Source organism: Canis lupus, chromosome 24 (assembly GCF_048164855.1).
Source record: "Canis lupus baileyi chromosome 24, mCanLup2.hap1, whole genome shotgun sequence".
Classification (NCBI taxonomy): Eukaryota; Metazoa; Chordata; class Mammalia; order Carnivora; family Canidae; genus Canis; species Canis lupus.
This window is the reverse complement of record NC_132861.1, coordinates 43,642,709-43,670,336: the sequence shown is the minus strand read 5'-3', so window position 1 is coordinate 43,670,336 and position 27,628 is coordinate 43,642,709. Positions and strand designations below refer to the sequence as shown.

The 27,628-nt window shown below is 43.3% G+C and overlaps 1 protein-coding gene across 1 annotated transcript in view; it reads left to right on the top strand.

Moving 5' to 3' along the window:
- Window positions 1-27,628, top strand: part of DNER (delta/notch like EGF repeat containing) — a 311,266-nt gene that overhangs the window by 148,606 nt on the left and 135,032 nt on the right. Inside the window, exon 5 of the mRNA XM_072796556.1 lies at window positions 21,582-21,727. Within this exon, the coding sequence (XP_072652657.1) occupies window positions 21,582-21,727 (146 nt within the window). The remainder of the gene's footprint in view (window positions 1-21,581; window positions 21,728-27,628) is intronic.

Below are 27,628 nucleotides of genomic sequence, written 5' to 3'. Positions count from 1 at the left end.
CTGAATGTTCTTTATCTTTTTTTTTGTATGTTGATTTTATATCTTTAATTAGACCATAAATTTCTAGAAGGAAGGGACCGTATCATAGCTTCTTGTACCATGATGGCCATATGGTGGCCACCTGAGTGATTACATTTTGCTCATATGTAACAGTTATTCTGCTCAGTAAATGCCATGTGAAGAAATTTCTAGTTGTAAATGTCAGTCTTAAGAATTCTTTGTAGATTTTTGCAAGCCACCTCTATGACAGTTAAACTTTCCCCTCTTTATTACCTTAAAAGTATTTGAGGATCAAACACACACACACAAAGAAAGAAGGAAAGGTAGAAACTTTCCATCATTCTTTTGGGAATGCTACATTTTATATTTTGTCCTTTAAGATGTCTTGCTCTGGCAGCCTGGGGTAAAACAGTCAAAGAAAATTTAGAAAGGACACCAGCTATAGAATCATTAACATCTTCTTTTGCTAAAACCTTAAGATTTAACAAAGGGAATGCAAATGTCTCACCTTTTCACGGTCACTTAAAACCACAGTTGACTATGGTCTTTTGAAATCCCTGCAATAGAGAGAAGAAACTTGGAAATGTTTAAGAAAAGAGCAATAGTTGGAACAAAAGTAGAGTTTAAGTACAGGGCTGTCCTGAACAGTATAATTCAGATAAAATTCTTATAGCTCCCATTTGCCTGGTTGGGAGATTTCTATTAAGTTAAATTTTACTTAAATTGAAACCACATTTCTATGTTATTAGCAATCACAGTTATTCTTTTTGATCTTTTTATTACTGGTAATGAATATTAGAATTTTTTTATTAGTTGGCCTTGCGCTTCAGTGCCTTGCTGTTATTTTCCTAGACATTGTCATTATCAGCATCATTTGTTTATTGATAGCTGTTGATTGTGGTGATAAATTAAACATTGTTAACAAAACCGCATTCCACTGTGGGTGGTTGTGGTCCCTAGAGTTGACCATCTAAGGTTCCCTGGGCCAACATTGAGCATCCGTTGCCTTGGCTGGGTGGCCCTGGGGCAGGTGAGCAAAGGTGAAGGAGATGTTTCTCCTACCCTTCGGGACAGTCTGGGATCAGGTTTTGTGGAAGGCAGATTGCTGGTCTACCTGAAGAGCTGGCTGTTCCACATCACACAAGCTCCTCAGGTCATTCTTTCACTTTACCATAATTTGTGCAAATTCTAGGATCTGTAAGTAAAAGTCAACCGTAGGATAGAGCAAAACCAGTCAGGGTCCATGCCTGGAACATGACTCTAAGTTACAAAGCTGCTTCTGCAGAGCCCCAGCTTCAGAATTTAGGAGAACAAAGAGACCGAGGGATTCTATTATGTGGGCCTGATGCATCAGGTGGAGGGGCTGGCTTGGTTTGGAGAAGCAAACTCAAGATGTGTCTTCAGCACCATAAATTCTCCCAGTCTCCCTCCCCATTCAGTCACATTGTCTCTTGTTGTCCCTCAACCTTTTATTTAAAACGTAGAAGTCGCTCATGTTACTTATAGATTATTTTGGAAAAATGAAGCAATAAAGGAAACTTTTTATCTTTTAAAGAATTTCTTATTAACTCTGAAAAGAAAATAAATGCCTTAACTAAGACTAGTTTTAATCCAAATCTAATCTGTAGAATTTGATGGAACCATTCTGTTTTCTTTTAACTTAGAGATACACCTTCTCAGGGCTTTACCAGTTTCCTGTCAAAGCTTTTCTTGGCTTCTGTCAGTGCAAATTTCAATTAAGAAAGTAATTTCATGAATTGCTCTGTTTATAGCCATTTTCTGCCCCTCCATGGTGTACCTCCTTTACTTCTTTCTAACAGGGAGAGAAAGGGGAGGGGAGGGAGAGAGAAAGAAAGAGATTGAGTCTTAGGGCTCCACCCAAGATTACGGTTTTCTCTCACCAAAGGGTAATTTTCCAATTTACCCTTTTCTGAAAATTAAAAAGGCTCCATGACAATAGATAGTATAAATATAAATAATATTCACACATTTTTGGAAAGAGGGACACATTCCTGTGCTGTTTGGTTATTTGCCTTTTTTTTTTAATAAGATTTTTAAAATTCATTCATTCATGAGAGACAGAGAGGGAGAGAGAGAGAGGCAGAGACACAGGCAGAGGGAGGAGCAGGCTCCATGCAGGGAGCCCGACGTGGGACTTGATCCTGGGGCCCCAGGATCATGCCCTGGGCCGAAGGCAGGCAGATGCTAAACTGCTGAGCCGCTCAGGGATCCCCTGCCTTTTTCACTTAAGGCATCACTGACATTCTTTTGTGTTAATAGGTGTAAATCTGTCATATTCTTCTTAATGGCTGTATAGTGTTCCATTGAATCGGTGTGCTATAATTTATTTAGTCAATATGCTATTGTTAAATAATTAGCTCCTTCATTTCTTTTGCCTTTGAAGACAGAATTTCAAACACAATTACAACCTCATCTTTGTATCCTTTCTAATGATTTATTTGGGTTTAGTTTCCAGATAGAGAATTTGCTGGATCAAAGGGTTTGTGTATTTTAATAACAACTTTGATACACCTTATCAAACTGTCTCTAACTTTCTTCTAGTTTTCACTCAGGATAGCCCATTTATGTTTGGAATAGTGTGCATTGTCGCCCTGGCATCAACTTGTGACTAGTTGTTGTTAACTCGATCCAACTTTGTGTTGACATAAACCTCTTAGCAACTTCCTTAGCAATCCGAGATGCTTAGGGATCTCTGCAGGGAGAAAAGTGGTCACTCATAGTTTCCAGAGAAAGGAGAGTACAGATCTCTTTAAGCAGAAGATACTTAAAGTGCTCACACATCAGAGTCGTAGTAAATGGAATGTTTCATTGGATTATTGCATTTGTACATCTGAGTCGATGTAAAATGGTGGGATGGGGTGATGGAGAAAGAAGAGTGGTTGCTGCTGTCATGGTTCCTACCACATGGTCAGGGTGACATTTCTCCGTCTTAATGTCATGCAAACAACGTTCATATTCCAGAAGGCTGCAAGCCCTGATTCCAGTACCATCTCCTTCTCTTAGATTCTTTTGCTTTCCCATTTCCATATGCTGAAGGTAGATATTTAAGTTCCATCTATCATAGACTTTTTATGAGGTTAGAATTATTCTGTGAGAATGGAGCAAAGGATTTTCCAGAAAAGACAAATATTTTGAAAACGCATCAGAGATGCTTTAGAGATAACCATTTGACTTTGACACGAGATCGTGGTAGTTGTAATTGTTTTTCACAAAGCTCTTGAGTCGGAAACTGAGAGCAGCAAGTAAATGGACCAAACTGGGGCACGTCAGCAGGAGAAAATTGTCTAGTTTTTAGAGAGGAGTAGAAATAATTAGCATTGCATTTCAAAAAGATTCTCTTGCTTTCTTCTCTCTAATGCTCTGTCTGACATTTGGGTTTTGAATGCCATGATATTTTTGGTATCCACATACATCCCTAGCAAGCAATGAACTCATGGTTGTCCTGTTTTAATGCCGTAATTGTGAGTTTGACCTACAAAAGTTATATTTGCTTGGTAGACAAATGGAAAATCTCTTTAAATAAATACACTGGCAAATACTGTTTGGCTACATCAGTAATAACAGGTGCCAGCCTCTGGAACACGATCATGTTAAAAAACAGGCTCTGTATCCTCTGCTCATATCCCTGTTTACCATCCGCAAACATTTATTGATTAATTACCACTTGTAGGACACCATGCTCACTACGGGGCTACGCAGAAATTTGAGATCCCAGTTCCTGAACTGGAGAGATTTTAGCCTCCAGGGATGCAGGATATACTCATTATGTAACCCACTTAACTGTCACTGTCCCATGGTTCTGTCTTATTCATAAAGTCACATCAAAGAAACCCAGTCAAGTAGCCGGTAATGGATTAAAACACTTGGAATCTTCATCTTTTTGAGAGAACCCAAATGGCAGTGGGAAGAATGCATTCCTATCATGCAGCAAAAATCTCACTGATCTTCTCTCCTCCTCACTGCAATCTTCATAGTCTCCATGTGTCTGCCACTTGCTCTGTGAAATCCCCTCCGCCACTCTCAGTGTCTGCTCGCCCAAATCTCAGCTCAACACTCAGCCTTTGAGACATTTCCAATTTTTTTATTCTTGCTCCTCTAACTCTCTGACTACACTATAGCAGTGAAGTCTCTTGGGTTTGTTTGTTTGCTTTTATTTTTGTTTTGTCCATTCCTGGGGTTCTCCTCTACAGAGAACTGGCCTGGGAACTGACCCAGCAAGTGAGAGTTCTTCCGCCCTCAGAAGCAGAAGTAAAAAGAAGAGTGTAAATATCCATATAATAACAAGTTGCTACTTTTGTTAGATATGAGTGATTTGAAGATGATAGAGAGTATATAAGGAGGTAAATGAGAAGATAAATGAGAAGATAAAAGAATGCTTATTAAATAGCAGATGAATTGTATAATTTAAGGGCTACATGAACTCGGGAGAGAAGAATAAAGTTCAGGCTTTAGACTTGTTTATTTTGAGCTTGGCCTTGAACTGAGGAATAGATATAAGGGGAAAGACATTCAGGGTAAGAGGACTGGTGCGAACGATGATGTGGGAGGGAGGTCAGTTTGGCCAGAGCAGTGGATTTCAAGAAGGGAGCCACAGAGGATTCTGAAGAGGACAGGAGGTGGGAGCCAGGCTGTCAAGGAGAGGGAGCACTGGTATGTAGGGGCAGTGGTGCTGGTCTAATGTGATGAGCACTGTGGGGTTGATTTTGGTGATGAGGGGGAAGAGCCAAAGTCAGGTGGAGGAGGCAGCAGAAAGCAGGACACTGAGTACTAGGAATGTTGTGAAGTAGGTTCTCTAGATGTGATTCTTTTTTTTTTTGTTCCTTAGGATTTTATTTATTTATTCATTTATTCATGAGAGACACAGAGAGAACAGAGACACAGGCAGAGGGAGAAGCAGGCTCCATGCAGGGAGCCCAATGTGGGACTCGATCTCAGGACCCGGGGATCACGCCCTGAGCTGAAGGCAGACGCTCAACCGCTGAGCCACCCAGGTGCCCCTCTAGATGCGATTCTATGTCAGGGAAGCAAGGAGACAAGACAGGCAGAGTCAAAAGTGACAGGTAGCAGAGTTTCAAGCTGGGGCGTATTTCTGTTGGAAAGGTAGGCCTTTCTTTGAGAAGAGCAGTTGTAGTCAGTTTTGACGTGTCTGTGGCATTGAGCAGGCCCGTGGAAGCGGAGACCCCCAGACCAGGAGGGAGGCTGTGGCTGCAGATGGAGAGCTGGGGGCCCTCTGCTTGGAGCTTTGGAGGGGAGCTTCTGGGAAGGGAGGAATTTCCCGAGCGAGAAGGGTGGGCGGGGAGGGGATTTGGGGGAATGCCACTGTTTAGGCTGGGTTAGCATGTGGGAGAGAAAGCGAGGGGGGCCAAAGGGCAGGGTGGGGAGACCAGGCCGTGGGAGGGAAGGTGAATCAGAGAGGGGAATTTCGAAGTTGGCGATCTTCGGGGCAGAGTCGTTCTGAGTGTGGCCTTCCCGGCGCTGGTGGACATTTCCTCCCGCCAGTCAGTCTCGCCCCAAACCTTGGTGTCACCCTTGAGCTTTTCCCTTTCCTGTCCCACAGCCACGTACCATGAAGTTCTTTGGCTCCAAGTTCAGCGTGTCCGGGATCTGACCGCGTCTTACCGCTGCCCTGCTCTACTGCCCGGGCCCAGCCTCCCCTGGGTTATTGCCAGACCCCCCTGACCCACCTCCCTACTTCTACCCCTGCCCCCCAACTGGGCCAGAATAATGGCATCCCGGGTCTGCTCATAGTCCTTGGTGTCTCCTGTTTCACCCAGCCAACCCTTGGAAGCCAACCCTGGAAGTCCCACGAGGCCTCATGTGTCTGTCCCTTGATTCTCTGACCCCTTAGTCTCCTATGCTCCTCTCTTGCTCCCACCACTTCCACCATTTTCCATCTCCCCAGGCATCCTCCTTGGGCTGGTCCTCTGTACCAGCTACCCACGCCTGCTGGCTCACTCCATTACCTGCTTCGTGACCTTGCTTACTTGTCACCTGCTCAGTCAGGCTTCTTCTGGCCCTGCTCTTGTTACAGCTGCAGCCTCCTCTCCTATCTGGGCCCCAGCCCTCCATGCTCCCCACACCCTCCTGGCTCTGCTCTCCTCTTCCCCCATAAAACACATCCCCTTTCTAACCTGTCTATACCTGCTAGAGTGTAAACACGATGAGGGCAGGAGACTATGACCTGTTTCCTACTGTATTGCAAGCCCCTGATGCAGTGTGTGGGGGAAGTAGGCCTTCAATAAACATCGATCGAATGAATAAATTAAATGAACTGTGAGTTCCTGGTAAATAACCAGAGTGGGGGTTATTTTCTAAGTGTGGGAACCCAACTCAAACTTGCTTATGCAGAACAACCAAGAAAGCAGCCAGCAAAGGTGGTGAGAGTCTCCTGCAACTGGATGTCCAGATATGGATTTGGTTTGGTTCAGGTTTCCTGCATCTGATTCTATTTTATAGAATGTGTTGTGGAGACACGTAGATGCACATGCCTGCATGTGTGCATCCATCACATGTAGGTACACACAGGTACAGCTGTGTTTGTATGCATGGACACACAGTTGCATGTGCACACACATGGACACCCATTCGTGTACGTACACATACATAGACGCATATCCCTATGTAGATTTGCACATACGAGACACACGGACATGGATATGCACGTATATGATTCAAAGGACTTGACAGGTGGGTGAACATAAACGGGTAGATAGCTTGGAGCAGAGGAGTGTGAGCATATAAAGAGGCATGAAACTGGACAATTATTTGGGAAAGAAATAGAATCTTTAGAGTTGGAAATAATGCTAGTATTTGTGTGGAGGATATAGTACACAGCTAATACTCATGAATAAAAACAATCAGCAAAATCATGAGTTGATTTTCTATTAGTGTGCTCATTGTATTTTTCTTAAAATTTTCTTTATTATTTTAGTCGACAGACAATGTGTTCTTCGTTTCAGGTGCACAGCCCGGTGATTCAACAATTCTATATTTTATGGAGTCCTCACTACGACGAGTGTAGTTATTACCTGTCACCATATAACGTTATTTCAATATTATCGATTCGACTCCCTATGCCGTACTTTTCATCTTTGTGACTTACTCATTTTACAACTGCGATGGTTGTATTTTAAGGAGCATTTCCTTTAGAATATTAAAGTGTGGTTGGCTTCTACTAAGAAGCCTGATCCCAAAGCTCATCTTTTATGCTAGGAAGCCAGGCCTCCCGTGGTGGCAGGCAGCCCTGTTACCAAGGCGGGGGGCCTACCATTAGCATTAGATATGGAAGCTAGACGGAAGGAGCAAAAGAAGCAAAAGAGATGAAGAGGTACAGACTTCCAGTTATAAAAGAAACAAGTCACGGGGATGTAAAGTACAGAACAGGGAATATAGTCAATGATATTGTAATAACATTGCATGGTGACAGATGGTGACCACGCTTACTGGAAGCACTGAGTAATGTGTAAAACTGTTGAATCTTTATGTCGCACACCTGAAGCTAACATATTGTATGTCAACGATACTTCAATTAAGAAAAATATATGATAGGGGCACCTGGATGGCTCTGTCAGTTAAGCAACCGACTCTTGGTTTTGGCTCAGATCGTGATCTCAGAGTCATGAGATCGAGCCCCGCATTGGCTCCTGGCTCAGTGGGGAGTCTGCTTGAAGAATCTCTTCTTCTGCCCTCCCCACACTCTCTTGCATGTTCTTTGTCTCTCTCTCTCAAATAAATAAAATCTTTATTAGAGAGAGCATAGGCAGGGGGGAGAAGCAGAAGGAGAGAGAATCTTGGACTCTCCACATTGAGCAGAGAGCCCAACGTGTGGGGCTCGATCTCAGCACCCTGAGACCATGACTTGAGCCCAAACCAGGAGTCAGATGCTTAACTGACGGAGCCCCCCAAGCGCCCCTAAATAAATAAATCTTAAAATATATTCTATATCTGGAGCTTGGTGGTAGTTACTAGAGTTTTTACATTTGTGAAAACTCATTGTATTTTATTGTATGTAAGTTATACCACAATAAAATTAATTAAAAAAATAAATAGAAGCTAGAAAAGGCTAAGACCCACTGGATGTGGGTCAGATCATTTTTTTCTTTGTTTCTTTGGTTCGGGGCCTGCGCCTTACATATTGTGATTCCAGTTCGATTTTCCAGTGCTGCAGGCCATCTGTTCAAACAAAGTCATATTGGGATTTGGGGCAGCAAAGGTTGTAAGGAAGACGGAGAGGATTTTTAATTTGCTATGTTGAGTATCCCAGAGATCAGATAGTGTTCCCAGGACTTTTGTAAAGACCGAAGCGTAAACACAGTCTGATCTGGACAGGTGAAGGCAACCCTTTGCAGCCCTCGGAGCTGCCAGTCACATAGAATTAAATAATTTAATTTTGAGAGAGAGCTGATTGGGAATAGGGACAGTCTGTAATTCCTTCTTTTTCGGTAAGCCCCAAAGTGGGACTGGTGGTATTGTTTGTGGTCTGAAGCAGGGCCTGGTTTATAATTAGGATTGCCACCTAAATTGGTCTGGGGCTCTGTGTTCAGGGCAGCTCCTGGCTGAGATTGAAACCATTTTGCTTCGCAGTCAGAGCTGTTCGTGATTATATTTTTTCCACCAAAGCTGTTAGCTAAACCAGGGGGTCAGAGGAATTTCTTCCTGTCACTATCAGCTTTCTTTTCTGGGTTCCTTGCTTCTCTTTGCTTCCTTGTCCCTCTTGTATCCTCATATTTGCCCACTCAGGCCCCACACTCATCCTCCCTCCCCCTGCTCTTGCTGCCTTCCTCTCTTCTTCCCTTTTCCAGATATTTATTGAGCGCCTACTGAGTTGGCACCTGCTTGGCCCTGGCAATAGAGCGATGAACAAAACACCTAAAAATTCTTGCCCTTGTGAATTGGATGTTTTAGCGAGACAATAGGTAATAAATGATTCCACAAATAAATAGCAAATTATAAGTGTGATAAGCACATTGTGCTGTGACTGTGGTTGATAATAAAAGTCTGACATAACCTTGGGCCAGCAAGGATCACTACCTTAAAGAAAGATACTAGGCTAAAATACTAACTAGGCAACAGGGGAACCTTTGCTGGCAAAAGGCTGGAACTGCATGTGCAAAGGCCCTGTGGCTGGAGATAGTGCATAATCTCCGAGGAACTGCAGCGTGGCCACCAGGCTGGAGCTCAGAGAACTCAGAGTGAAAGAGGTGCAGATGTGGTGGAGAGGCAGGCTAGAGGAGACACGCTGGGCTCATGGAGGACACGTTAAGATCCACTCAAGAACTAACTGCTGACGGAAAGGAACTGGTAAACACGTTCATCCTGCATATGGTCCCCGCTGAAATATATGCACTGTCACTTTGCAGAAAAGAAGTCATCCTTAAGATGACATACCTGGTAGTTGGATCCATAGGTGCCTTTGGCCACATCCCCAGAGATTCTGATTTACTGGGTCAGGCTGCAGCAGCATAACCATTTGTTTAATAAACCCTGTAGGCGATTCTGATTAAGCCAGAGAGGAAAGGGGCTGAGTGATAGAGAACTTTCTGGAGCTCCAGAAAGTGGAGCAGGTAGGTAAGACTGCCTCTGAGCATCCTGAGGACTGAGGTCGAGGGTGTGACTGTTCTTGTGGTGACAATGCTAATAGGAGCCAGAAATAGCTCAACTAGACAGGCTGAATCTGAGTCAACCTCTCCATCCTTCCCAGTTGTTTTTCTTTCAAATCATGGCATACCGTTGGGGCTTCACTGCAATACATTGGCTAGTTTTATTTTTAGTACAATAATACATGCACTGGAAGATAAAGTTGTTATGCATAATTCAAGAAGCAAGTGCATCTCAAATTGGAACTCGCACCAAACACTTGTAAATTCAGGTACCTGCTTTCATATGACCTTGATGTTACCAGACCGTCTTATTGGTGGCCACTTAAATGTGAGGTTTTGAATCAAAGCAGAGCAAAGGAAAGCGATAGAACAAAGGCAGTTGAAAGATCGCATGCACAATGCTTGCAACAGCTCAGAAGGTAAACATGTCAATCAAGAACTTTTTATGTTAGCTCATCTGAAGGCCTGGTTCTCTGACTCCCTAACGTTTATGAAGTCATCTGCAGCCCAATTAGCTGTGCATTTATAATCTCCCATTACCCTCACATCAACACAGAGAAGTGATTAATTATTTTGGCATTCATAGTAATGCCATTAATCAGAATGCATTCATTGGGTATTAATGACTGGATGTGGTGGGTAATTGTATATGAGTTCTACAGTAATTTAGCAATTGATTTACTAGTATTTGATGAGTTGAAACTGTACTAGTGGAAGATTAAGTGATACAATTCTAACTGATTATGAAAAGGCGATCAAATATACATTGAAAATGATTAAATAAATGAAGAATTTCAATTGTATATTCTGTGTGAGCCAACAAAATTTCAAAGGAAAGTGCAAATTAATTTTCATGTTCTACCAATGGGTATTTGGGAACTGGCATTAAAAAATGTGTCCAATTAGGATGTGGTTTCCATATGCAATGAGGTTTTTTTTTCTAAGTTTTTTTTTTTCTAAGTGGAGATTACTTAATGCCAGAAATAGGCACATGGAAAGGTTTGACAGACCTAGTTGTAAATTTTGCTTCAAAAAAAGATTTTATAATTTGAGTATTTTTTATACCGTTTTATACCATTAAGTGTTTCTTGTATTAATTGCTGGTTTTACTTTTTTAAAAAAATGTATTTTAATCCTATGAAGTGTAGCCATACATCATTTATTCACATATTTTGCTTTTACAACTTTAAATGTAGCCTAGAGCCTAGTTTTTAAAAGTAGAACCTAGGCATGAATTATTTAAAAGGGTAGATAATAAAAGTCACATTATTATGAATGTGTGCTGTGCTTTTTTTTGGAAACTATTTTTTAAATTCTAGCAATAATTTTTAAAAGTGGAAAAAAAAAGTGGAAATAATTTTTAAAAATTCCATTTAAAAGGTTTGACATCACAGAAACTGAATTAGGGGACTCTCTAAATGACTTACATGCTTATGTCCCAATACTGCTGTTTTCTCAGGGGGGCATACCTTCCCAGAGCTATTTCCTCATACCCACACAAGTGTAGGTTCCATTGAGGATCCTACTTTAAGTAGATATTGGTTGTTGATGTTGCTGTGGATGACAGTGATGATGGTGGTGGTAGTGGTAGTGGTGGTGTTGGGGGGTGATGAAGGTGAGGATGAGGTGATGGTGGTAATGATGGGGTGATGGTGTTGATGATTGGGGTGGTGCTGATGATGATGGGGTTGTGGTGGTGGTGATGATGATGGTAGTAATGATGGGGGTGATGATGATGGGATGGTTGGCTATGGACTGAATGTTTGTGTCCCCTTCAAATTTATATATATTGAAATCCTATTCTCCAGTTGTAATAGTTTTTGGAAATGGAGCCTTTGGCAGATATTTAGGGTTAGATTAGGTCATGAGGATGGAACCCCATAATGAAATTAGTGCCTTATAAGGAGATATAGGGACCAGAGTTTTCGCTTTGCCATGTGAGGGTACAGCGAAAAGGCAGCTGTCTCTAAACCAGGAAGAGAATCCTCACCAAGATCCTGACCATGCTAGTACCCTGATCTCAGACTTGTAGCTTCCAGGATTGTAAGAAATAAATATTTGCTGTTTAAGCTAGCCAATTTATGGTATTCTGTTATAGCTACCTGAACTGACCTGATTGCAACAGTGGTGGTGATGATGATGGTGATGGTAGTGATGGCAATGATGATGATAGTGGTGATGATGGTGATGGTGGTGATGGTGATGATGATGGTGATGGTGGTGATGATGATGGTGATGATGATGGTGATGATGGTGGTGGTGATGGTGATGATGATGGTGGTGATGATGATGGTGGTGATGGTCATGATGGTGATGATGATGTTGATGACAATGACTTACGGAGTCCTTCCACATGCTTGCACTGCACGAAGAGCTTTGCCCACAGTAAGGCCTTTGATCATAACCACCAACCTGGAAATAGGTAGTATTATTATCTCTGTTTCAGAGAGAAAGAATCCAAGGCATGAGTGATGTAAGTAACTCTCCCAAATTCAGAGCTGATGAGAACTTGAACAATCTGGTGGTAGAGCCTTGCATAGCCTCCCGTTACTTCATGCAGTCACTTGGGCCTGGTTACTCATGGTAGTATAAATAGCAAAGCCACTAATTAGGAGGCAGTCATTTGCAATTAATAAATAGATATTGTGGGAAGTTGCTCACTTCTGTAATGTGAAACACTATCTACAGGATAAATAAAATATTACAATTAAACTATAGATTGGAATGCCTCAATGCCTCAGCAATTGAGCATCTGCCTTTGGCTCAGGGCATGATCCCAGAGTCCCGGGATCGAGTTCCACATTGGGCTTCCTGTGTGGAGCCTGCTTCTCCCTCCGCCTGTGTTTCTGCTTCTCTCTCTCTTGTGTCTCTCATGAATGCATAAATAAAATCTTAAAAAAGAACATTTAACTATAGATTATAGCTACCTGTTACTGTGCACATTTAATACTCCTGTATAATAAAAGGACTGACATCAGGTGTTTTTCCTGACCTTGTTCTCAGTTCTCTCCCACTCCTCCCCTGTCTGAGAGGTGAGCCACTCTCATGGTCAACCCTGTTTTGTGAATACTAAGGAAGATGAAGGAGACGGGAATGTGATGAATTAGTATTTTGTGAGATTGCGATGCTAAGTAGTAGCTCAGTGGTGATTCCTTCTGAGTCAAGGGACAGAAGTGGCACAGCAGCAGGAGTTTGCATGATTCTTTTGTACACCTGTATTGGTTACAATGGTCTAATCTGTCATCATGGAGAGACCTCCAATACATTGACTTAAATTCTTTTTTTTTTAAAGATTTATTTATTTATTTATTTATTTATTTATTTATTTATTTATGAGAGAGAGAGAGAGAGGGAAGGGCAGAGACACAAGAGGAGGGAGAAGCAGGCTCCATGCCGGGAGCACGACGTGGGACTCAATCCCGGGACTCCAGGATTGCGCCCTGGGCAAAGGCACTAAACCGCTGAGCCACCCAGGGATTCCCATTGACTTAAACTCTAAGTTCATCTCTCTCTCTCATATTACAGTGTAGACGTAGGTGGTCCAGGCCTGAGAAGACAATCCTACACCCTCACCACACAGATTCCATCTCTGGATTCAGACCGGCTGCCCCTACTGTCATGGGGCAGAGGAAATGGGCCATGGGGGCAGTGTCATGGGGCAGTGGGAGGTGGAGGGGATGGGCAGGACAACACTTGCTCAGTCTTCGTGGATGTACAGAGAAGTGCCACACCTCCTGTCCCTGAGTCACTGAGGAGAGGCATATTCTTTAACTGGCTGGCCGGGTTCCCAGCACAAACCCCTAATGCTATTATTAAAAAGCATGTGGGGAGAATAGACACCACTGGGCAACTAGCAGTTACTCCCGTGGCTCAAATACTCAAGTCTTCACTTTGGGCAAATAGTTTAGTCTAATATTGGTAGAGAAAGGAGTGTGGTAGGGTGAACATCTTGAAAAAATAAAATTGAACAGAAATACGGCACTCTGGACTAATAACTCTTTACTGTGGGAATAGATCTTTCTTTTGGAAAAGTGTAGAACGTCAACCTACAGAGTCTCAGTCTAAAATTTTTGTTCATTTTGTGAGCCTGCGTTTCCATATTGAATTTTCTGAGCCTTGTCTGCAGGTAAAGAGACAGAAGGTGCTGTTGAGATGCTGATAAAGCTGGGAGGCCGCAGTGAAGGGCCGCTCGGTCGGACAGTAAGATTTGCTGAGAACCAGTCATTCTGTCTTCAGGTGATAGCAAAGCCGATTTTTTTTTTTTTTCAACAACAGCGTCCCATTATCTTTGCAGTTTCATTTTCTTTGGAGCCAATGATATTGCTTAGTGTATACTTTTCACAGTCATTCAGCCTGGTGTGATCTACCCAATGATTTAGATGAGTGGCAACAGCAGAAGTACTTGGTCTGTCGCTGTTACGTGCCATTGTGTCGCCTAATTCAGAAAGTGTTTTTGGCCTTACCTTATTCAGGAACCGGCGGAAAATAAGATGATCTGTCAGAATGAATTTTCCAAAAAAGCAATGTACTGTTTTAAGTATCAACTTCAAAGTAAGCAGGCAAGCAGACAGCAACAGAACCCAGGCTTTACGTGGAAATCTAAAGAAAGCTTTGTTTAGAAAAGACAAGATAGACCTTGAATGAGGTCCTGGGATGGTCAGTGTGGCCAGGCACTACATGGGTGTGGTGAGAGCTTTTTTAGTCTATATTATTCAAGTTTCCCTCCTTCACTCCTGGCGAAGGGGGGAAACACGCATTCTGCACACACACAAACAGGAGGATGGCTTTGCTCCTATAGCGAAGCGCGTTAGTAAGCCTTGCTTGAGTGTCAGCTTGAGTGTCATGCGGCCTGGACTTGGTCTAGGTTCGTATTTTCTCCCTGCATCAGGCTCTCTTTTTGTGTCTGGACAGACGTTGTCTAAAGATGACTTGTTTCTCAGGTTTTGCTTCTTAGCTCACAAGTACTAAGTCACAAATCTATGGGGATCCCGACCAGCTTTGTGCTCGCCTGCATCCTACGTTCTTAAAAAAGCTGGTGCAGATACACTGTTTCACCCCCTGCTTTTGGGGAACGAGATGTGGGAATTGGGGGTGTTGGCCTTCCCACTGACTATGGGAATGCAGAAGCCCCGCTTCTCCAGCTGGAGCTGGAATCCGCAATCTTGCAAGCTTTTCATGCCTATCTGCTGCCAGCCCTGGGACCTCCTGGACTGTGAACAGTTTTTATAGGTTATAGGTATGTGCCAAATGACTCGCCAAGTCTTAATAGGAAAAGTCGGCAGTCTGTTTCCAACACCTACTGCTCAAGTATTTACGGCCCTGAGTTTTTATTTTGCATGTATGCTTTCCTTTCTCGGAAAAGAAAATGGTCTTTAGTCAAACCACTGAAGTAAGAAATGCAAATCCCATTTGCCATTAATCCCAATGAGGTATTAACCACGAAGTCCGTTTAAGACTCTTTAGTGTTAATATTAAGAAGACAAGTGGTAAAATAAACAGTTAATGGCCTGGAGCCAGCCATCCCGCATGTTCCACCTGCCGCTTGACCACTCCATCCCAGAGATAATGACCGGAACCCCCTTTCGGTTGCTCTCAACTTCTCATTGGCACCAGGGGAGGTGACTTTGGCAGAGTCCCTGTTTTAAAAGGACTGTAATGATGGCAGGACATTTTATGACTGTGTTAATGAGCACAGTGTGGGGTTGTGGGCAGGGCAGAGTGTTTGTGTGTTTTTGTGAAGAGTGAGGGGAGGAGGGATGGAGAGAGGGGGAAGGAAACCCAACTTTTTTTTGTCACTGAAACTAGTTACTTGAGGATGCTAACAGATCTCTGGATAATCTCTGGAGTAAGTTTTTCTTCATTCTGGTTTTAAAACTCATTAGGGAAATCACTCGGTTATGTAGCAAGTAGAGGGGGCTCTCCAAGTGTAGCAATTATCTTTGCCCTCCCTCCCTCTTCTCTTTCTTTCCCAGCATCTGGATATTGAGCTGAACTATGTAGCATCCTTGAAATTTTTTTATGTCAGAGACCTCAGTTCCCCCCACCCCCCTTTTAAAAAATACTTTATTTATTTATTCCTGAGAGACACAGAGAGAGGCAGAGACATAGGCAGAGGGAGAAGCAGGCTCCCTGCAGGGAGCCTGATGTGGGACTCGATCCCAGGACCCTGGGATCATGACCTGAGCCAAAGGCAGACGCTCAACCACTGAGTCACCCAGGTGTCCCCAGGTGCCCCTTTCAATGCTGAAGTTGTCAAGGGTCTGCCATCATGGAGTTCTGGATGTCCTTCATGCTGCAGAAATCCTGTCATTTCTTATCAACCTCATGATGAAAAATCTTGTAGCTATTTGTTTTAGTTAATTATTTTAGTATGATTCTGTTGTGGTCTGATGTCAATACACAAGTAGGTTTCTATCATGAATATTGGCCTGTAATGCTTGGTTCTGGGCCCTGTTCTGTCTCTGATCATTAGGTGCCCTTCTCTGTCCCAATAGTGCAGCACCATCCGTATTGAGATGAGGCCCACATTGAAATATTCAGCCTTAACTATGCATGTCCTATGTCCAACCACCAGCTTTTGACTGCTCTGTTTGGAAAGGGGGTCTCATCAGAATCTCAAACTGACTCGATTCACAACAGAAATCTTGATTCACTGGCCCAGCATCACCCCCACAAAGTTGCTTACACTATGTATGATTTTTTTTTACTTTCCTCCTGTCCCACATCCAATGTATATGAAGTCTTATTGGTTCTCCCTCCAAAATGTGATCTTTGAGAAAGCATAAGTCATGCTTTTCCCCCTGCTTAAAGCTCTTCAATGGATTCCCATTTTACTGAGGTTCACGAGATATCCTCTAATCTGGCCCTTCCTGCCTCTCTGCCTTCATCAAGGTCTTGGCCATCGACACATGGTGTCCTCATCTGTGTCACATTGACCCTCTTATGTGATACGTGACCTCCTCATCCATGTGACTGACACATGACCTCCTCCTTCATGTGACATATGACCTCAGCTCTCTTTGCTGGCTCTTTCTCAGCCTTTGGAACTCACCCTAAAAGCAGCCTCCTACATAGAGCTGGATAAGCATCTGCTGAATATTGAACGAATGAGCTCGGCTTCCCTCTGTCGCTAGGCCGCCGTCCATCCCACCCACCCCTTCACACCAGTTTACTCACTGGAGCGCACGATTTGTCCACGTAAAGTGACTCAATATTTTTGCCTCATAGTCAGAATTGTAGACTTGAACTATACACAATGATAATTTAAATATATGTTTATTCATGAACATTTTCAAAGAACTCCAGCATTACATTTGTTGGGGTTGGAATGAAGAATATATTTTCTCATGAGAGTGAGAGGGTGAGAAAACGTGATCAGATGTGAGAGAGCCCCTGGACAGCCTTTGTTTTTTTTTTTGTTTTTTTTTTTGCGTTCCTGTGTTAGTATCTCCTTTCCTGGGATCTCATGCAATTTCTGCCTCATGCTTTGTTGTTACTCTTTGGTCTTCCTCCCTCCTTCCCTTCTTCCTACTTTCTTTCTAAATCTCCTCCCTCCTTCCCCTTCCTTTCTATATCTCATCTTGCTCTTTCCCTTGCTTGTTGTTAATTTATTTTTTATTTTTTAAAGATTTTATTTATTTATTCATGAGGACACATAGAGGGAGGCAGAGACACAGGCAGAAGGAGAAGCAGGCTCCTTGTGGGGAGCCCAATGCGGGACTCGATCCCAGGAACCCGGGATCACAACCCAAGCCAAACGCAGACACTCAACCACTGAGCCACCCGGTTGCCTTGCTTGTTGTTAATTTAAACCAGGCATTAGCTGGAGCGGCACCATGGCCTGCTGTGTGGGTTCAGTTCTGTAGTTTTTGGAAGGACCCTAGGAGATGCAGGTGTTGACAAAACCCCCTCTTGAGGCAGCTCTAGAAACAGAACCAGAGTGTCCTTCTTATTCCTACTTTTTTGGTTTTTGTCTCCAGTTGATCACTTGACCCATGGATCTTAGAATCCTGAATATAAGGACAAGCTTTTCGATGTAGGTCTGTATCAAGAATTATGTTATGTATATTGGTTTCATGTTGTTAAGGAAGCAAAAGAGTAGGGACCATTTGCTCCGTGTTTCTTATCAGTGTGTTAAAAGTGTCCATCAGTTTGAGTGCTGTGTCAAAGAAACCACACTGGCTTTTCAACAACTTTTAAAATGATCACTTATAAAGCCCCAAAGAACTTTTTTTTTTTTTTTTTTTTTTAAAGAGTTCTGTTTCATTTCCGATTCTTCCTGCTGCCTCTTTGTAAAGGGTGCAGTTCCTGCTCTTGGCATGTGGGATTTCCTGAGGGCTGCTTTGCTCTAACCCAGCTGCAGTTTGATGAAAGTTAAATTGGACAGTATTACTTTTCATTATGAGCAGCTCCAAGCATTTTCCCTGAGACATGATCAAAGGGAGGTGCCAACAACTTACTGAAATTACACTCTTACCTGGAAGGAGCCGCCAGGCACCGTTCTCATCGTGTGAGCAGTATATTGCTGAAAACAGCATGCACATCCTTTTGACTTACTTTGGGGGCTTAAGGGACATAATTAGGAATTACATAGTAATATGTGACACACTTTGCAAAGATTGATTTCTTTAATAGTTTACTAAAGCATTTTAGGGCCAAAATGCTCACAGTCTTATGGAGCAAATAAAGCTAATATAGAAACGTTTATCAGAGTTGTCTCCAAAAACTGCTGAGACTTATGATAAGCTAGAGAGGATAAAGATTGTCTAAATAACACAGAGTCACCTAGACTTTCAAAAATAGGTGTGTAAAATGTGCTTTCGATAGCTCAAATGCGTGCCTCTAATTCCAGATAATATTCTTTATGTTTCTTAGATTAGTTTTTCTTTTTCTACCAGACTAGTGGTTCTTTTTTTTTTTTTTTTTTTTAAGATTTTATTTATTTATTCATTCGAGACGCAGAGAGGGAGAGAGAGAGGCAGAGATACAGGCAGAGGGAGAAGCAGGCTCTGTGCAGGGAGCCCAACGCGGGACTTGATCCCATGACTCCGGGGTCACGACCTGGGCGTGAAGGCAGGCGCTAAACCACCGAGCCACCCAGGCTGCCCCAGACTAGTGGTTCTTAACTGGAAGCAATGTTCGAATTATTTGGGGAGTCTTTTTCAAAAATGTGCTTGCCAGAGACCCATCCCAGACTATTAATTTTGAAACACTTGTTTTGGAGCCTGACAGTGTATACTTAGAAAAAGCTCCTGCAAAATTAGGAAGCTTCTGATTTCAAAGCCAGTTAAGGATCACTGCTCTTGATTGCAAGTTTGGTGTGGTGGAAACCAAGAGTGCGCCGTCTTTGTGACCTGGGAACCAGTGCCTGGTTTGTAGACTTGCGGTCGGTAAGTGTTCATTGAGGGAACGGAAGCCAATTATTTAGAAAACTATACCATGTATATTTTAAACTGCTCATTCATTTGAATTACTCCTAGCTAAGTTAATTTAATAGTTCAATACGAGTTTTTAAAATAACCTTTGGAGGGAGGCTTCTTCTACATAATTACATAGCATTTTGTGATCTAAGTGCTAAGTAGGCAGGTGATACAGTTTTTACAATAATGTTATATGAAACCGGAGAACACAGCAAAGACACAGAAGACAACTGTATAACTTCTGATATCCGACTTTACCTCCATTATTTTACATGTAAAAATGCCTTTAGCATAAGAACTCTGGTAGGATCCCACCATTGCACCAGGCTCAGTTTCTCTATCATGGCTAATTATAAGTTGACAAGCAACTTTTTTTTTTTTTGTAATAAACTGAAATTTATGCATTTGAGTGATTGCTTTTTTAAATTTATTTTATTTTATTTTATTTTATTTTATTAGATTTTATTTATTTATTTATGAAAGACACAGAGAGAGGCAGAGACACAGGCAGAGGGAGAAGCAGGCTCCATGCAGGGAGCCAGATGTGGGACTCGATCCCGGGTCTTCAGGATTACACCCCGGACCGAAGGCAGGCGCCAAACCACAGAGCCACCGGGGTTGCCCCTGATTGCTTTTCTTAAAAAGTGGACATGTTAGATGACAAGACATTTTGGAAAGTCCTCCTGGGGAATTATCTTTGCTTACTCTGGCCGTATACGTACCCACCTCTTGACCTTTTCCCAACCACTTCTCTAAGGCTTGTCCCTTGCCATTAAGGAGGACTCAGTAATGGTGAGAAGATGAGAAAGTACCTAGGATAGAGAATAACCTGGGACCTGTACGTGAGAGTATGTACTTGGGCACGAGTAGACACAACAGAGCTCGAACGGGGGTAGAATGTTGAGAAATAGGTGAGATCAGAGCTCCAGTGTTGGGAGAGGAGAGGTATTCCAGGCAACTGTTTACAGAGTTGGGGTGAGCCAGGCGTGAGTGAAGGCAGCTGGGAGATGGCGGGAGGCGTCTGCAGACTGCGGAGCCATAACAGAGGAAGTATGAACCACGCTTTCCTTCTGTCCCAAAGCCAAGGAATATTGGTAAAGTTTTCAGCAGGAAATCTTAGGAGGAAAGCAACTCGGTCTCTGTGGGGATGAAATACCCTTGTTTGTGAGAACTGCTGTACCTGTCTTGTCTCCTGATTACCAACTGAAGTTGAAGGGTGTCTGTCTCCCTTCTGTTCTGACTTGCTTTAACTTCTATCATAACCTTAAAACTTGCGGATTGAATTAAATCTTATATTGCTGTTTTGGATCCATCATCTGCCTACTAAAAATATCCCAGGTATTCACGTAGTACTTGCCACTTTGCAGATTCCTGATCTCTGGGTGTTCCTCAGCCCACAAGGAGTAGGGTGAGCATTTTGGCCCATTATTTGAGGCAGTCTCACTTTATGCCTGTGTCCACTTGTAATCATAAAAGCATCCCATTTTGATTCGAAAAGAGTCCTAGTTTTGAGGATAAATTCTCTGGTTACCCTATTTTATAGTTATTTTACTTACCTTACATAAGAGATGGGGCTCAGAGAAGCATGGCTTCTAGAATCACTTTCATCACCTTGTCTTAAGCACTTTTTATGAGGAATGCATGAGTCTCTCTCCTGGATGATGGGAATGTCAATTATAGGTTGTTTATTTAGAAATGAGGAATTATACATAAATAAACTAATATTCTTGTTAGAAAAAGGAGATACTCTCTTAATGAAATAATTATATTATGGATGCAAGATACGGTATTAATTTCTTCATTCCAGTTGGAGGCTGTATTTTTTTCTACATTTATTGTTAACCTCCTATGAACAAGTAGTTGTACTAGTTACAAGATCATCTGGTGATAAATATGACACATTGGTGGTAATTCAATCGATACTCAACTGTGATTGGCTCTGTTTTATTAGATGGTTAAATCACATAACTTAATTGATACCATGCAGTCAGATTGGTGATGAAGTATGCTCTTTATCAATAAGCTCATCATTGAATATGTTTCTTTCCTGTTTACCCATCTGTCAGGACACTGAGAGCCCCTGGGCAGATTGATACAAGGGGTGGCCTCGGGGGATATTTAGTGCTTGTAACTGTCCAACGTAGCCTGGAGGAGGAAGAATCGGGAGGTGAGGGCAGATGGCCCCCCCCCCCCCCAGGAGAAGTGGGTTCAAAACCAGTAAATTCGAAGATGCAAAATGCGGAGTTGGAATTGAGAGACCAAGTGGCCCACAGAGGACATGGCCAGGAACAGAACAACAGCCTCTAAAGCAATGACTGAGAGCCTGGTCTCCTCGTCCTTGGGCCTTAGATATTTCTCATGCCTCTTAAAAGGCCATGGATCTGAATGGCCACTAGTCACGTGCTTTATTTCTTTGCCTAACATTGCATTTTGTTTTGTTCATCAGACTTGAATGCTGCGTAAAATAAACTCACAGGTTTGTAGAAAGAACGCTGGTAAAGTTTGACTTTACATTTCCTGTTCTCCCCTCCCTTTTTTTTAGGTTTTGTGAATGATTCTGTTACTAAATCTATTGTGGCTTTGCGCTTAACTCTGGTGGTGAAGGTGAGCACCTGTGTGTCAGGAGACAGCCATGCAAATGACTTGGAGTGTTCAGGAAAAGGAAAATGTACCACGAAGCCATCAGAGGTAAGGGGACACCTGGTAGCTCTTAAAAGCTATATTTACCTAAGTTTGCATCTATATGTCTGTATCAATACCTATCTACATCTATCTATGTCTGTCTGTCAAGAACAAAAAAAGAGAACAAGTGTATTGGCTGAATGCACTTGTTCCCTTCAAATTGCTGGTTTCAATTATGCATTCATGTGCAACGTGTGGATAGCCAAACTCTGTATAATTTTTAAAGAAATGACATTAAATGTGTGCGGTGCTGGATTCTGTTTTGGTGGGAAGTAAGATTTCTTGAGAAGGAAGAGTCATCATATTTGGTAGCAGAATCGAGAACCATGTCAGCCAGAATGGGTAAGCAGAGTCATTTTATTTCCCAGTTGTTGGGTAATCCCATCCTTAGACTTTGCATTTCTCTAACATTGAGAACAGAGTTCCAGAATCAAGAGAAAAGTATGAGAAGGAGCAGAGCAGAGACAGGGTCGAGAAGGCTGACATTATTTTTGACCTCTGCGGGCCGGCGACATCAGTGCTATAGCAGGTCCAACTCCTTGCTCCCCTTCTTCTTCAGGGGCTCAGGTCACACGGGCCTGGGCAGGGGCAGGGTGAGTTCCTCCTCCTGCTCTGCTGGGTGAGTGGAGCCTGAGAGGCAGACCAGTACCAGACTATGACCACTGAGACCCACTCCCACCATCAAGGGCTCCATTAAAACAGCTTTTGCAGGTGGACTGTGGGCTCCACCCAGCGTCCCAGGAGAGGGAGACTCCACCCCTCATGGAGCCTGTTCCATGAGGGTACATCTGTTTCTCTTGCCACTTGCCTCCATGTCCCTCTCTCCTGTTCTGCACATTTGTCCACTAGAATTTGTCCAGAATGAAATGGGTCCCCAAAGTCCCAAAAGGGCATGGTTTGTTTTAGACCAGTTTTAAGGGTGGCACAGATGAACTCTTCTTGGTGATGCTTCCTTGCGGTAATGGCGGCACATTCGGTACCAGTGGTGTGAACTTGGTGAATGAAGGGAGTGGGGGTGACAGATGGAGAAGTGTTGGAAGACACTTACAAGTGTTGCTTGCATCATCTTGGAAAACCCAGTATTTTGATGTGTTAGGTGTACTGTTTGCGGTGGCCTAAGTATTCCATTTTCCTGTGAGATGTCCTCTGAAGAGGGAAGAATGCCCTAAGAAAGTTGGGAAACAATCATTTTGCTAGGTCTTTGAAAAGGAACACAAGTGTAAACCAAAGCCAAAATGAAATCCCTGGGGCAGGGGATGGTGCCTGGCCTGAAGTCAGGAGGCAAAGCCTGGGATTTCTTTCACGAAGCCAAGCCTGCCCTGTGAATCCCATTTTCTTCCATCTTGGCCAACTTGGACCGTTTTCTATCTTTCCTGAGGGGAAGCTTCATTTAGCAATTTATTTTATGAGAGAAAAAAGGAAAGGATATTGAGTGTTCTTCTGTGACAGTCAAGGAGGAGGGGTAGAGAAGCTGAGAAAAGATGAGGAAGCAGTGGGGAGCTTATTTGATAAGGATGTTCCAGAAGAGATGAAGTGTGAGAGACTGAGGAAAGCCAGCTGTCCCCACTGGAAGAGCATCACACCTTCCAAGTGCAAAGAGGAGACACACTGGTGTTCCTCAAATTCATTCTTACTATTCCCTGTGAACAGATCTGGGGCCTGATTAGCCCTGAAAAAAGACAAGAGTGGTGGAAGAGAAATGCCTTAAATGGGGAAGGGAGGGCTGTTCTTGGAATTTGGGACTGACACAGTGGTTAGGGTTCCTTGTGAGCTTTCTCTTACCACGGATGGCCTATCCGGGAAACATTTTAACCATAAAGCAGTCACCATGGTTTGGTTTTGGGGTTTTTGTTTTTGTTTTAGGTTTGTTTGTTTTTTTGAGACAGAGAGAAAGAGGGAGAGAGAGAGAATGCATGCATGCATGCTGGTGAGGAGCAGAGGGAGAGGGAGGGAGGGAATCATAAGCAGGCTCCACGTTCAGCGCAAAGCCCAACATGGGGCTCGATCCCACAGCCCTGAGATCATGACCCGAGCTGAAATCAAGAGTCAGATGCTTACCCTGCTGAGCTGCCCAGGCACCCTCCCATATTTTCTTAAAACATACATGTTGCTGGCTTGCAACCCTCCTCTTCATGGGTGTCCTCTGCATGGCAACTCTTGCTAAGAGGCTGTGCCTGGTGGTGTAGAATTGACTCATTGGACACGCAGTTGAAGCATTTAGCACCTGGCAGGTAACTTGGCAAACCTTGCCAAAGTGCTTTGTTTTTCCTGCAAAAATGACCCAAAAGCCTTCTTGAAAATCCATGCTAATTTTAGCAGGTCATTTCAGCAGAGGTACAGCTTCATTATGGGTACGAGCTCTTTTGAAGAGCTCCAAGTGCCCCGCCTCTCCTCGCTGCAACCCCCTCCAGTCCACACCAGGTGTGCAAAGCCTCTGGTGTTGCTTCTGTCAAAGCCTGCATTTACCTTCAGTGAATTGAAGGAAATTGTGGCCAGTCATCTAACCTGAGCCTCTATAATTACCCCCGGTGATGCTAAGCTAATGACTAGTCTGGAATTACCAACATGTCCATTTGTAGACCTGACACATTGTTATCTTGGACACAACCATCTGGAAGCCAGTCTTCCCATTCACAAAAACATGGCAGGAGTTGCACTACCTGTGGCAGGAATAGGAATGGAAGGTTGGCTCATCTTTTTAAAAGTCTGTTTGGCTTCCTGGGGCATTTTGTTGTCATGGCTGTCATGGTGACTTGAATGTAGTTTACTGCCCTGAAAGACCGTTGCTTTCAGGTTTCCTTCTTTGTGCTGTTTCTTAAAATTAGGAGTTATAGGGACACCTGGGTGGCTCAGTGGTAGAGCGTCTGCCTTTGGCTCAGGTCCTGATCCTGGGTTCCGGGATTGAGTCCCAAATTGGGCTCCCCACTGGGAGTCTGCTTCTCCCTCTGCCTGTGTCTCTGCCTCTCTGTGTCTCTCATGAATAAATAAATAAAATCTTTTTTAAAAAATTAGAGATTATATAGTCCAGCCCTCCACCCAATGCAAGAATCCACTCCATAGTACAGAACAAAAAGAGCTCTACTTGGTGGTTTAATGTGATTGTTTCTAGTCACTTCTATATCTTTTTATTACATCATCCATCAGAATAAGAGCAATTCTTTTATTCCCATACTACTCCATTTGGTAATGGAGCTCTTCTATCAGATGTGCGTTGGCTAGAGGCTCTTTCACAATTCCAGGCTGATGGGTGGTCCACAATAAAGCTCCTACACCATCCTCAGAAAATCTCTTTTCTTTTTTTTAATGATTTCTTTATTTTAGAGAGAGAATAAGAGAGGGCATGTGCAAGTGGAGGGAGGGGCAGAGGGAGAGGGTGAGAAGCAGACTCCCCACTGAGCATGGAGTCTGATGCGGGGCTTAATCCCACAACCCTGAGACCTTGACCTGAGCCAAAATCAAGAGTTGGACACTTAACTGACTACACCGTCCAGGCACCCCCGGGAAAGTCTTTTTATATGTTTCCTATAACACGGTAAGGAGCTCTCTGTTTTTGAAAAGTGCTTTTGTGACAAGAGTTGATTCTGATCTTTTCTTCTCCTTACCAAAAACAATGACAACAAAAGATTGACTGTGGTTACCACTTCTCTCTGAACTTAGTCACCAAGTTTGGCTGCTGCCCATTTGATCAATCCCTAATTTTCTTAAAGGTAAGCCTCAGGGCTCTTTGCTGGTGTAGGCCTTAAGCCTTCTCAGATCCACTTAGGTTCTATGGACCCTGTCTGGCAAAAGCAAGAGTTGTGTGTTAGGATTCTCCAGAGAAACAGAACCAACAGAGGATAGATAGATAGATAGATAGATAGATAGATAGGTAATAGGTAGTATATCCTTCCTATCCTATCCTGCATAAATGAATTAAGGAGATTTATTTTAAGGAATTGGCTCATTGTAGCTCCACTCATTATGGAGTCTTGGTGAATCCAAAATCTGATCAGGAGGCCAATGAGCTAGAGATTCAGGAAAGAGCTGCAGCTGTAGTACAAAGGGGTCTGCTAGTGAACCAGGAAGAGCTGATGTCGGGGATGAAGTCTGCAGGCTGTCTGCTGCAGGGTTCTCTCTTGCTCAGGAGAGGTCAGCCTCTTGTCTATTCAGTCATTCAACTGATTGGACGAGGCCCACCCTCATTATGGGAGTAAACTGCTTTCCTCAAAGTCCACTGATTTAAGTAAAAAATCTCACCCCAAAAAACACCCTCACAGAAACATCCAGAATATTGTTTGGCCAAATATCTAGGCACCATGGCTCAGCCAAGTTGACACATAAAATTAGTCATCACAAGATTCTATTTTTTTTTTCTCAGATTCGCTGTTGTCCCCTTTCTGCCCAGTTGTGTTCCTTGCTCACGAAGCTAAAGGAACAGTTGTAAAATTTTAGTTTGGCTAAGATTTGCCTGAGGCCCTGACAAAAAGTCATATTCCAGGCCCCTCACTCAGATTACGGTGCCTTTTATTGGGCAGCCAGGTGATTCGGCAAGAGTAGATTGTGCAACATCATTCTGGAAAGTAGGGAGGGGGTGTCTCAGGAGCAGAGCTTACCATCTCCCTACTTTTTCTTATTCCCTAAAGCAAATGTACTGCATCTTCTTATTCAAGGATTTCATTGTCAAGAATTGTAAGGTCATGTGGAGTTCATAAAAAGGAGAAATGCTGATAGGTGATATAATGGTTCAGTAGTTAGCTCAGAGCTTTCCCATGTGTTGACCTGGTCTATATTGATAAGTAAGTGGGGGTAAGGCTGCCAGGCTTAGAAAGTTCCTTAGGATTCTCTAGCTCTTGCCCTGGGAATCTATCATCCTGTGTGGATTGGATCCTGCTCGGCTTTGTTTTGAGAGAGGAGTGAGCTGGCATTATGTCTGGGAGCAATTCCTAATCCCTCCTGAAGTCTGATCTTAATTCTCTCCAGATGTGGGCCTGCACATGAGAAAAACCCTAGCATGTTGGGCTCCTGAAAGTTCCCGACTTTCTGTTAACTCCCTCCCTACTCTTGGAAGTGGAAGACTCAAGCTCCAGGAAGTTCTGGTCTTTTCACAGCCGAGTTCTTCCATTTAGGGTTAGTTTATTGGAAGTAAATTACTGACTTTAACTGGTTGCTTTGTCCCTGGGCTTGATAACACCTGCTGGCCTTGTTCTAGTGCCCTGGGTAGGAGACCCTGTGCTTTCAGGAGTCTTGCCTGCCTTATATCAACAGCCTCCTTATTTTTTTTCCTGTTTCCAAGGACGTCCCTCTTTATTAGGGTGCACAGGAAGCTCCCATTTCTGAGGTTTGCTTGTTTCAGATCTCATTCCCAGGACAAAGTGATAAGCCTGCCCTGAGCTGGGTGCCTGAACATCCTTTCCAGCTTGAACCTTGGCTCCCCTCACCATCCATGCGTCCCCTTGCTTCCTCCTTCAGATCCCTGTGGTTTTGTTCCTGCTGTTCCCTCCATCTGGAATGCCTTCCTGCTGCCCTACCCTACTCCAGCCCTCTGCCTTCCCACCGTCCTAACTATATTTCAGGCGCAGCCACAAACCTTCTTCCTTCTGAAAGCCATCTCTGCCCCATCCCTCCATGCAAGCTCCCACTCTCAAGCCCAGTAATATTTTATTTTTCTTTTCTTTTCTTTTTTTTTTAAATTTATCAATGGGAGACACGGAGAGAGAGGCACAGACACAGGCAGAGGGAGAAGAAGCCTCCCTATGGGGAGCCCAATGAGGGACTCGATCCCAGGACCCCAGGATCACGCCCTGAACCTAAGGCAGACGCTCAACTACTGAGCCACCCAGCTGCCCCTATTTTCTTTTTCTTTTTTTTTTTAAAGATTTATTTATTTATTTATTTATTTATTTATTTATTTATTTATTTATTTATTTA